At 39.4% G+C, this 12851-nt stretch overlaps 1 protein-coding gene across 2 annotated transcripts in view; it reads right to left on the bottom strand.

Moving 5' to 3' along the window:
• a2m1 (alpha-2-macroglobulin 1) overlaps window positions 1-12851 on the bottom strand; it is a 48139-nt gene that overhangs the window by 20117 nt on the left and 15171 nt on the right. For both annotated transcript variants that reach the window (XM_086079961.1, XM_086079962.1), the window contains exons 11-20: window positions 11270-11425; window positions 7965-8201; window positions 7747-7810; window positions 6837-6982; window positions 6619-6768; window positions 4681-4887; window positions 1625-1706; window positions 1082-1223; window positions 763-988; window positions 565-691 (exon numbers count right to left, since the gene is read on the bottom strand). In XM_086079961.1, coding sequence (XP_085936087.1) covers window positions 565-691; window positions 763-988; window positions 1082-1223; window positions 1625-1706; window positions 4681-4887; window positions 6619-6768; window positions 6837-6982; window positions 7747-7810; window positions 7965-8201; window positions 11270-11425 — 1537 coding nt within the window. The remainder of the gene's footprint in view (window positions 1-564; window positions 692-762; window positions 989-1081; window positions 1224-1624; window positions 1707-4680; window positions 4888-6618; window positions 6769-6836; window positions 6983-7746; window positions 7811-7964; window positions 8202-11269; window positions 11426-12851) is intronic.

Below are 12851 nucleotides of genomic sequence, written 5' to 3'. Positions count from 1 at the left end.
CATTGTCTGCGTCGAAAATCATTTCCCCTTGGAGACACTAAAGTCTAAATTGAAGCTTGGACAACTGTGGAGCTAAATGTGGAAGTATTAAAGATGTAAATTTTGCATTTCTTAAGTTGAAGGCTAAAAAACAAGGTGGGTCAAATTAAAATTCGCAAAATTTCAACCATCTTCAGCTCTCACACCATACTCAACATTCTTAGATAGCTACAGCTAGCTTAGCTGGCACAAGTTGACATCATCCACATGAGCCGGTGCCAATATTCTTGTCAGTAGCAAGGCATTCTGAAAGCAAGATGGTAAGACGTAAATGTTCAAACCTGGGGTAGAGCTTTGGGTTATGTTTAGTCTGGACACTCAATGAGGGAAGTTGGGAGGATTTGGATATGGTTCTTTTGTGGTATACAACTAAAAAATTAACTGGTATACAGCAGTGGTGACAAAATGTCCACTAAGGGCTTATGACTACCGTAATAATCGCTTAATATTTAACAAAATAAATAAATAATTAATTAAAAATTGCTAAACTATTCAGTCCAAGTGATGTAGCGATGTAGTTCTTACCAAGGGTATTTGGAGTGACAATCCAAGTGAATGTTCTGCTCTCCTCACTGCATAGACACACGCTGTATTGGCAGTCGTCACAGCTTCTGAAGGTATACGTGTCAGACTGAGCCAGTGTAACGTTCACCTGCAGACACAAACACAAACATTGCCAGTATCAGGAAGCAATTATTTCTTTCATGACTCACTGACATTTACCATAATGCACTTGGCGAGATAGTTGAAGACAGTGGCTTTTAGAGTAAACACTTCCCCACGGATGACAGAGTAGGGCAGCGTGAGACTGACGAAGAAGGGCTGGAAGGCCGTCAGTGCAGTGGTGGGCGCCACACCAAACCCCACAGAGGAGACGCAGAAAGCTCCAGCGGCCCACTTGGTGATGGTGTCTGGGACCGTCTTCTCTACATTCACTGTACCCTTGTCACTATACACACACAAGCACAGTAGGCAAATTAGCAGGTTGACTTCAGTTCAAACAACACAGAGTTTTGATTATCTGCCATCTGAACATGTTTACCCAACAGAAACTAGGTCCCAGATCCATGTTTCTGGGAAGAATGTCCGAACGGTCTCCTTTTTCTTCTCCATAGTTTTCTCTCTGACATCAGAGTTCCTCATCACATTGAAGGCCATGGAAACTGGAGAATCTAAGTCATCTTCTACGAAGACATGAGAATTTACCTTTAATAGGAATCAACTTTAATCAGCTTTTAGAAAACACTCACTGTCATTACATTTGTATCAACAGAGCACACTATCAGTGATAAATTTAAATACAGTAAACCTCTATTTTCATTTGTACTTTTTGTACTGGAAAATGGTGGCTGTCCATTTCTGCAGTCAAAGGAATAAAAAACGTTGTGCCCTTGCACAGCAAGGCAGAGCTCTTTAGAAGAATAAAATTCATTAAAAACAATACTAGGCTCCAGTTTGATACCACGCTAGAGTGGTGGAATTTGTGAACAAAAATAGAAGTGTTCCAATGAAAAATCTGCAACCGGCTGCTGCTTCAAAATCACGGTACAGTGGAGGATTAAAGAATATACTGTAGCAAACATACCATAGAAAGCCTCGATTTTAGGTATTCGGCAGTCAAAGGGTTTCTTCACATCAGAATTTGTCACAATTTTGACTCCAATCTCCTGAAAAAGAGAGATACATTTGTCAAGTCACAAAACATTCATCTCTGGATAGTGGCGACTTTATGGAGCTTGTTTTGTGCACTGGCAAAAGTAATGTTGGAACAGAAATTCTTAAACATCTTAGTTTAACATAAACCCTGTACAGGAATTAAACATAGTCTAGATTAATTCACATTTTAACTCAGGATTTATTGGAATAGTTTGACTTGAATTAGATATGGATTCAAATAGTCTCAGACTAGTCCTAGTAGTCTAGAGTTAAATAATCCCCTGTCTTGAAAAAAGACTAGAACTAATCAAGGTCTAAATTAAGATTTACTGCAAATCAAGCCTGGCCAGGGGCAGGTTTAACTTCAGTAAAGGCTGAATGCTACACTAAATGGGGAAAGTGGATGACCTTAACTTCATCAATGACGCTGAAAGACCACCACCAAGACCAGAAAGAAGAAGTCTCAGAAGGAGAAGTAACTCTCTCTCTCTCATTCATATGGAGCATATTCTACGGAGTGGTTAAATCAAAAATGGTGCGCTGCTGCACTTCTTTTGCTGCGCAGATTCACCCATTGACTTAATTATGTCAGTTACGCACCTTCATGACCTGTACGTACTCTGGGGGGAGCGATATTTTAATGAGGGCGTCCCCTGTCAAATGTAGCAGTGTGCATATTCTCCCTGAGACTAAGCATCTTTCCTCTTGCGCATTCAGGAGGCTGCAGGACTAGCGCCTCTTGAAGGTCAAACATCATATTGCACCTTTTGATTAAATTAACTGCTACCGTGCTCCTCTGGTGACGACCGCGTCACGCCGGGCGGCTGCTGACTCGTGCAATAGTGGCTTGGAGTTTGTCTAAAAACAGAGCTCATAATAACTACAGTCATTCTAATAGTGGCAATTGTGACCTCGATTTTTAAACATTTATTTTAATTGACATATGCTGGTCGTGAAATTCACACAACAAGGCGCTCACTCGTTTTCAACTACAGTAATGGAACAGCGCCAAATATGTATTCAGTCATGAGCACAGTTCTCTGATTAAATTACTTTAATTTTATTTATGTAATACTGAATACAAAAAACGCATGCTGCTTAAAAGTAGCCCATTAGATGAGCTGCGCGCACGTCACTGGGGAGTTTGGGTACGATCAGTATAACTTCCGGTGTCGGTACCAGATGTGATCGGGCTGCCAGATCGTATCGGTGGCCTTTGCGCCTGCTGATGACGTCAGTACAGCAGCGCTGCTTACCGGTAAACAAAATGCGCGAGTCAGATGTTTCCACTATTTTTTATTATTTTTTTAAGCTGTTCACAATGCATCACAAAAACAGTCTTAATGATAATAGGAACATATTAGCAATCTAAACTGACAATATTTGTCCCATCTCTGTAAATTAATTTAAATGTATATCTTTTAAATAATATTTGTTTTAGTTGTTGCATTTATGTGCTATTGTATCTCCATCTTTTTATATTTATTTATTTTTTATCTCATTTATTATTTATATTATATACTTAACGTATCCTGCTTTTATATTCTTAGTTTTATTTACGTTTTTACAATTTCAGTCCATACATCTTGTTATTTAAATTACATCTTTAATATTTTCTTACCAACATTTCAATGTCAACTGGATAACTTCCTACCAATCCTGTAGTGTGACATCATATTAAGCTGTCAATCTGGAAGGCCGATCACATCTGGTACCGACACCGGATCCATATGCAAGTCACATTTGAAGTGTGAAATGTGTGAAATATATTCCAAATGGATCTCTATTGAATTCACATGTCTCAGGAAAACTCCACGATCCGGGAATTGCAGGCCTCCTCACAATTCAATGGGTCACACCTCTTTGGTTGCTGCGTGAGTTTTCCTCAGTTACGCAGAGTGGGTGTGTCAGAAGCTGAGACAGGAGAATTGCCGCGCATTTGAGGTGCCTTATAAGGAAGGCGCGTAAGAAACGGGAGAATATGCCCCACATACATATATATATATATATATATACATATGTGTATGAATGTCTTGAAACATTTTGCATGACGTTTGTTTAAAAAATAATTGTGTGACTGTTGATCCACAAACGCAGATTCAACATAATTCACAAGCTGAACTGAATATTTACAAATGATAAGTGACGATAAATGCCCACACAACATAAAAAACACATGAAAATCACAGATATATTTGTGGCTCTGAAATACGTGAAAATATTGCTGTGAAACAAACTCCAAACTATGGTTGGATTTTTACTTTCCAGACCTGGATTTGACACCTCTGTTTTATCTAATGGTAAACAATACATTTACATGATTATTTATGGGCTTTTGCAGGCTAAAAAGTCCACGCAGCTAAGTACAGTAGTGCTTTAAAGTTTATATACCCTTGGGGTATGTACATTTATGAGCACAAATGTAAATGTGCAAAAGCTAAATGCCACTTAATAACACAAAAATGCTATGAATCGTCACCAAATAGATATGCACATCTCTACTCATGTTAATTTAAACTTCTGAAAATATTTAAAAAAATGCCACAGTATTTTTGATTTTATGGGCATTAAGCCTTTTACTCACCATTTGTATGTAAACTTTCAAGCACAACTCTAGTTTGTGGCTACGTGTGACTTCTTTCATCTACAAATGACACTATTGATTTATGACCTTGTTAAATGTAACCAGTGGAGAACAACCTTGCTTGTTAGCTTGTTGTTGAAGTTACGTATAGAGATGTGTCACATTTGCTAACCTGTCTGTTGCTCTCTCAACTCTAATGCCATTCAGTGAGGCGGCTGCATATCAGCCATGGCAGACTTAGGCTATTTCAGAAGTTTTTTCTTTCTTTTGGCTTACCATTTCCAATCACGTGATCGGATCAGGACATCCCTACTATCATGCCATGATCGATAGGCACATGCCCGAAAAAAATAAAGCAGGTCAGTCAATATCAGTAGCCTACTTAATAATCAAGTCCTTACTTTAAAGATGCTGAAAACATCATCCTTATGATTAGTTGGTCCAAAGTAAAATGAGCGCTTGCGCCGCCGTTCCTCAACTTCCTCCTCATCCACCAACATCTCAGGTTCGGGTTCTGGCATGGGCTCAGGAAAGCAGGGATATGGCTCAAAGTCGTCAACCTGATGCGAGTATCCCGATAACTTCTGAAGAGGCAGCTGATTGTACACCTACACAGAGTTAAACACAATATTATCAGTACATATAGAAGATGGATGGATGGATGGATGGATGGATGGATGGCAACACAATACTCAATACTGCAGGGGTGTCAAACTCATATTAGATAAGGGGCCACATAGACCTACAAGGGAAGAATATATAACCAAGTGGTAAAATCATGGTATATAACTTTTAAATAATTGTGCGTCAATTATACGCAGATTTGCTGGTCAGCCATAAATTGTGGGGCTCAACTATAAACATATTGTAAAAAAAAACAAAAAAAAACAAACACAAATTCATGCATATTGGACACGGCAACACTTTGTCCATATGAGTTACAGGCATGTTATATCTACCTGTTTTGGATATATATCGTTCCCATAATGCATTGTGTGACGCAGTTAATGAAGTTATAAGGATATTAATCCTTGTCAGATGTGTTTGTGTTACCAGTAGTTGAATTTGTGACATATTCAGCTTGATTTATGATTTAATTTGGTCTATGTTTTTTTTCTCCCAACAAACCGTTACTTTAGGTTGTGCGTAAAATAATGACATGCAAGGCAATTTTTCGTACAAGTTGCATTGCTCATCTAAGAATTGCTTGCGAAATTACAAATGTATGTGTTTTGATTGTGGCCAGCTGATTAATTGGTCTGGAAATACTTATTTTTGAATTTTACAAAATCAGCCCGATTAAACCCCTCTATGGGCCTGAAGGGGGAAAAAAACATGATTTGATATGTCCTCATGTAACCTCTTATATAAGGATATGTTGTCGTCCTGAACTGTTGTACGAATCCAGGTGCCAACAATTTGTAAATAAAGGGCGGGATCAGCCTGGGAACGCTTCCTTGTTTATACTACAGCCTTCCCTGCTTCGCAAACAGGTTTTCGAGAGTGTCTGGGAGAGGGCTTGGACAGCCCGGTTTCTCACGCTCACAACTTTTTGCTAACGAATAAAAGACGGAGTGGCACACGGTCCGGACTGTGGAACACGTACGATTGCCCAGCCGTTGTTGCAGCTTGCTTCACTCGGACCGTAGGCTCCCCGGTCTAGTGTCAAGGTAAGCGCTGATGATGATCATATTATGCTGCTTAACATTGTAGTGTATTGATTGCTGTTTGCGGGGAATAAAAGATACAATAATTCTAGCAAAGCAAGTTGTGATTATTGCTGTTTGCGGGGAATAAAAGGTACAATAATTCTAGCAAATCGAGTCGTGATTGTTGCTGTTTGCGGGGAATGAAAGGTATAATCATTCTAGCACAGCGCAGGTGTTGATTACTGTTTGCGGGGGATAAAACGTACGATTATCCTAGCACAGTATAAATGTTGATTGCTATATGCGGGGTATAAAAGACACAGTTATTCGAGCAAAAGCATATCAAGTTTCTGTGTATTCATTGTTGCCGCCGACCACTCACGATCCTGCATAAAAATATAAAGGTGAAGTAGTGTTTTCCACAAAACAGGGCCTGATCCGGCCCGCGGGCCAATACGTTTGACACCACTGCTCTAATGCCTGTGTAAATGCTGTTTTAAAGGCAGAGGGAAGCATGTAAATGTCATACAGAAAGGCCACAGTGAACAGATTTCAACCCTGAACCTTCTTGTTGTGAGGCAACTTGACTACTGTGCCATCCTAAATAAAATCAAAGTGTTTTATTGGTATTTTTAGAAATTATATACAAGGAGTGAGGCGTGTTTTGGTGTTAAGGTGAACTTATCTTACATAGCCAACATTGAGTTCCTTCTCTGCCTGCAGCAACAGGACGCTCTGGTCAATGGCTCTAACAGAGCACAAAGAGCCAGGCTGAGCTTGGAGTTTCAATATGGTTTTCTCTGCTGGAAGCTCCTGGAGGGACGAGAACTTAAGGGAAACCTGTACGAAAGACAACCAGAGGTCAGTGGCAACAAATCCAGGTTTATTTGAAAATCACTTGTTACAACCTTGTTCTTGAGACACAGCTGGATGGGGAAGTCCTGGCTGTCCGCCACAGCCTCGCCGCCAGGCAACACAGTGTAAACTACAACCTGTGCAAAGGGTGCCAGGTCTATCACTGGATTGAGGGGTATGGTCGCCTCCCCTTCGTTCTCTGACATAAGTAAGACCAAGACAACAAATGAAGAATGAAATCAACAATATTTTCAATCAGGCAAAAATATTACTATAATGGTTTTGACATAATGAAATTAGATTGGAAAACATGTTTGACTGACAATTAAACATCCAATCAATAGATTTAAACCAAGTAAACTGTTTCCACAACACAAAACAGAATATAGATAAAATAACTAAATAATACTAAAATCAAAATAACAAAATTACTCTCATGATAATGGTATAAAGAAAAAAATCAATTTCAGAAGCAAAATGTTTTGGGGTGTCAAACTCCTCTTTGTGAGTGTATCTCACTAATAATCCTGAAGTAACTGCTCTGAAGATTATTTGCCTGCTGCAGATTGCTCTTGTTTTACTTCTTGTGATTCGGCTGTTGCTCCATGCAGGGCCAGATCCATTCAGATGGGATAAAGGGCTACATGATATCCCAAAACCACCCAAAGTATTTGCCTGTGATGTAGCAATCTTTCAAAATTACTATAATGTAGTTTAAAAACGATAGATAATTTTTTGTTTGACTGGTTTTAGCATGCCTAATATATTCAAGTCAAACAATTACAAGGTGGTCCTTGCATCCTTTGATTTTCCTGTATGCGGACCTCAGAGGAAAATTGTATTGTATTGACACCCCGTTTTTGATGAAAATACCACACATCTTTTGAAGGTGAAAGGAATCCAGCGTACCTTGTGACAACCCACACAAGCATAATTAAATACATTAAAATTAAATGAGATTACCTGCACCCACTTTGACAGCCACTGGGAGACGGCCATGCTGTACAATTGCTCCTTTGGACATCACCTACGAAGTACACACACTATACAATCAGCAAAGTCAAGTATCACTTTACCCACATAAACATTTGAAACTTGCATATTCAGTGTGCTTCTTACACACAGTGATACAATTTCTAATACAGACAGAAGTTGTCAATATTGAGAAAAATTGGACTCACCAAATAGAAAAAGTCTAATGTCTCCTGTCCCTTCTTGAGCTCTTGTCCCTGGATGATGTACTGAGCTCGTACCGTGGCATCTTTGTCACAGGAGATCTTCCCACTGACCTGCATGAGCTTCAGAAAACTACGACTCTTGGAGTAGAAGGCAGAAACGTCATGGTAGGCTATCCTGTACTCTGGTCTCCGCGTATCTAGAACATACGGCTTATCTTCATCCACCAGTTTGGACTTGGCCTGTAAACATAAAAACAAGACAAAGGTGGAGCTCTAAGCCAGTTGCAACTTTGAATGTAGGGTCAGCCGAGTCAACTTAGATAGCTTATGATAACTTCTATCTTTCTAATATAGTTTTCATCCAATACGCAGCAGTGATTCAAGATCTCATTTTCCTTATGTTGTTTTCAGCGTAATTTCTTTATTTATCCGAGTGGCCAGGAGACCATGTGAAGGGAAAAATAACCATGGTTTGATATGTCCTCATGAAACCTCTTATATAAGGATATGTTGTTGTCCTGAACTGTTGTACGAATCCAGGTGCCCAACAATTTGTAAATAAAGGGCGGGATCAGCCTGGGAACTCTTCCTTGTTTATACTACAGCCTTCCCTGCTTCGCAAACATGTTTTCGAGAGTGTCTGGGAGAGGGCTTGGACAGCCCGGTTTCTCACGCTCACAACTTTTTGCTAACGAATAAAAAACGGAGCGGCACACGGTCCGGACGGAGTCAGCTGTGGAACACGTACGATTGCCCAGCCGTTGTTGCAGCTTGCTTCACCCGGACCGCAGGCTCCCCGGTCTAGTGTCAAGGTAAGCGCTGATGATGATCATATTATGCTGCTTAACGTTGTAGTGTATTGATTGCTGTTTGCGGGGAATAAAATGTACAATAATTCTAGCAAATCGAGTCGTGATTGTTGCTGTTTGCGGGGAATGAAAGGTATAATCATTCTAGCACAGCGCAGGTGTTGATTACTGTTTGCGGGGGATAAACGTACGATTATCCTAGCACAGTATAAATGTTGATTGCTATATGCGGGGAATAAAAGACACAGTTATTCTAGCAAAAGTATATCAAGTCTCTGTGTATTCATTGTTGCCGCCGACCACTCACGATCCTGCATAAAAATATAAAGGTGAAGTAGTGTTTTCCACAAAACACCATGTGACGTAAATTAAATAGAATCAGAGCAACTGCTGTGTCTGCTATACAATTACATAATCATTTCAGTTGCAAAGTTTCTTAGGGTGTATTCTGCACTCTTTGGTCCGCTTTAAACAAATAAGAGTTCGTTTCCCACGCTGATCTGGACCTTTTGTGCAGATTTGAATACACACAAACGAATCCTGGTGCGGACCAAACAAGTGGACCGAGACCCACTTTTTGAGGCTGCGATATTGCTCTGTAGTAATTATTGTGCTAAATGTATTCATAATCCTCCGTATTCTGTTTAGCCACGCTGCTGTCAGCATGTTGTGGGCCAGGGCACACGGAGCGCAAGGGCTCCTTCGGGTTACTGAAAGCAATCGACGACGCTGTTCCAAAATTAGAAACAGCGTCGCGGAACCTCCGTTGAATCAGCTGCTCTTGACGTTCGCAAATATCTTGAATCTAATAATGCCACATATATGCAGAGCAGTAATGCAGCATGTCGGAATTTTACATTTTCCTCTATTTTCGGGTTTTGTTATGTGTCATTTTTGTCCAGTGGGAGCACAGATTGTCACGCAGGTCAACGTAATTGCGCAATATAGTCAATTTTCAAAAAGCACAGTGTGAATATGAACCACACCAAATGAAAAAAATAAAGTACGCTTTTGGTCCGGACCAAACGAACGGACTAAAAGGACTTTTCTGGTCTGGAAGTCAATGTTGTTAATTTATATAAATATATATATGTGTGTGTGTGGGTGTGTGTGTGTGTTTAAAAAAATTAAATTCATTGATATAGGTTTGAAACTGACAAGTTAGTGATTTTCATAGCACAATTAAAAATGACTCATTACTTCTTCTGGCCTGCAGGCACAGATGCTGCAGAATTCTTCTGCTGAAGGCACACAGCTACGATGTCTTTACCAGCTCCTTCCGGTGTTTGTTCGTGCATGCGTATTCAGTGTCCAAGTATAAAAGTCCTTTACACAAATAGGCAGAACGCTACGCTGTCTTTTTACGTCACTGTATCACGTAATAATACGTACATTCGCACAGTGCATTCGTGAATTCAAAACACACTGAACACTGGGGCGATAAGATGATGCCACCCTGGAGAATATCAAACTAATTTCACACCTTTCTTTTGAGGAAAAACATCTGCTTTTGAAGGATGAGAGATCAACAACTTAGGTACCGGATCTTCAGCAAAGTAAGGGACAAAGAGTTATTCGTACTTTTCACAAAGAATGATGCAAAAGGAAAGATTGGCTTTGTGGATGTGCTTTGATTAACTGGCTGTTTCACTTTACATGGTGTTTGGTATTGCGAGCTTGATTTTGTGAGGAATTACGGTAGACTGTTTTACAGGGAGATATCCATTTGATTACATCCTTTCTGGGCATCTGGGCGGGTTTTATAAATTAATGAAATTGTCAATTTTTTGCTGTGCAGCAAATGGGAGGCGAAGTGCTTTGCACCGTGTTTACCGCGAACGGCAGACCCACAGGTCAGCTTACGTACCTCACTTAGCGTTTGAATACTGTCGTAGGCTGTGACGGTGGCACAGAACTTTAGCTGAGTGGCAAAGTGTTGAGCTGCCGCACCGGAGGCGATGGATACGAACCCCGCTCACCCCAAAATGTTATAAAAAATATAAATAAATAAAAAGTCGATTGCGGAGCAAAAAATTGGCTAACAACATTGTGTGTTAAAATAGTTTGAATGTATGGCATCTTGGAGTAAATTGGGTATCATTTAAGTATCTCGAGGTCGGGCTGTGTGAAATGAAAATATGGTCTCCCTCGGATAAGTTGTACACTCGCCTGCCGACAAACAAATTTGTAATTGGTGTGTGCGTCTCAATTTACGATTGCGTGCCTACCCAAACCTAGAGATCAATGCACATCACTAACTAGATAACAGATTAATTTTTTTAGTAATTGGCTTTGCATATTTTAGTGTATTTTTTGACACACTAACGATAACAGAGATACATTTGTTTTTATTTGTGTTTAGCCAAGCATATTTAGCCTCTGACAATGTTGGTTATAAAAATAAAAATCAATAAAATAATCAATCAATAAATAAATAAATAAACAAATAAATGTCTCTAGTATAAACCACAGTGGCTTAAAAATCCCTCTGTCACAAACCTTAAGATTCACATGGTCTCTCCAGTTGCTGGTGTTCAGTGAAAACAAAGCCACACCTTTTGTGTTTGTGATGAGTGTTAAGTTGACTGAGTCCGGGGCGAATAAGTACACAGGCTCATTAGCCACAGGTTTTTTGTCTGGACCAGTCATTTTCACCTGCAAACAAGATGAATGAGGACAAAAATGTTAGCCATTTAAGATTTTCTTCAAGCATGTCAACAAAATCATATTAGAGAAGTGGTCAAGTATGGTTTTGGCCTGGTTAGTATTTTATTTTCTTGGGTGGCATCCTTGCGAATGATAGTAGGAGACCATGATGAACTGCAAAAAGCGTCAACTGCAGCATCACCATCTTACTTTAATTTTTTTTAATCAACTACCTCCTCTAGAAACTTGCAATAATAATGTATAATTGAACAATTAGACTCTTCATGTTGCATCATCCCCTCTATGTGAATTTGTAAAACTAAAAATCAAACAAAAACGGCTAAGTATTTCAATTTGCATTGACTCACAATGCCAGTAAAATCAAAAAAGCACCACTATGGATTTTAAACAATTAATATGTGACTGAATTTTAGATTTTCACCTTTTAGAGGTTTTTCACAATATGGTATAAAGGAATTGCTGTTGTTGTAATCAGGGTAGAGCTATTTTCTTTTAACTTTTAAACAAGTATTTTGCTTCTTCCTACTCCTTTTCAAGCATATTAATGATGATAGATGTATTTTCTTACTTTACCTTCTTTTTTTTAGTTTATATTTTTATGTTACGTTTGAAATAAAGATTTAAATTAATCAATTTCTAGGGTTACAAAAGCATTTGGATGAAATTATAAATATTTAATACTTCAACCTAAAACTAAAAAAGGGTGGGCAAACCCGGTCCTAGAAGACTGCAGTCCTGCAGGTTTGGGATGTTTCCCTTCTCCAACATACTTGATTCATATGATCAGCTCATCAGCAAGCTCTGCATAAGCCTCACTGTAATGAATTGACAGTAGAATTTACATGAAATAACTGGCAAAAAAGTTGCCAACTAATTCTTGTAAAATCTCAGTACATTACTGTTTTATTTTTACAAGTATTTACTGTAGATAAATTACAGTTACTTACTGTATTTACTTTTACAGCAATTCACTGTAATCTAGTTTACAACCGTTTCTTGTATTCTAAGTAATTTACAGGAATTTACTGGCAACTTTAGTATGTCGTTGTAAAATCCATCCATCCATTTTCTTAACCACTTATTCATTAAAAGAGTTGCTGGAGTCTATCCCAGCCGGCTTTGGGCAGTAGGCGGGGTACACCCTGAACGGGCTGCCAGCCAATTGCAGGGCACACAGACAAACAACCATCCAAACACAGAATCACAATCACACCTAGGGACAATTTAGAGCGCTAAATTAACCGGCAATGCATGTCTTTGGAATGTGGGAGGAGACCAGAGCACTCAGAGAAAACCCACGCAGGCACAGGGAGAACATGCAAGCCCCACCCAGGACAGCCAAAGCCCGGACTTGATCTCACGCCCTTAGCACTGGAAGGCAGATGTGCTAATCCGTCTTGTAATCCACAAATAT

Source organism: Leptonotus elevatus, chromosome 7 (assembly GCF_054856555.1).
Source record: "Leptonotus elevatus isolate MCC_2025b chromosome 7, RoL_Lele_1.0, whole genome shotgun sequence".
Lineage (NCBI taxonomy): Eukaryota > Metazoa > Chordata > Actinopteri > Syngnathiformes > Syngnathidae > Leptonotus > Leptonotus elevatus.
This window is presented reverse-complemented; position numbering and strand designations above follow the sequence as displayed.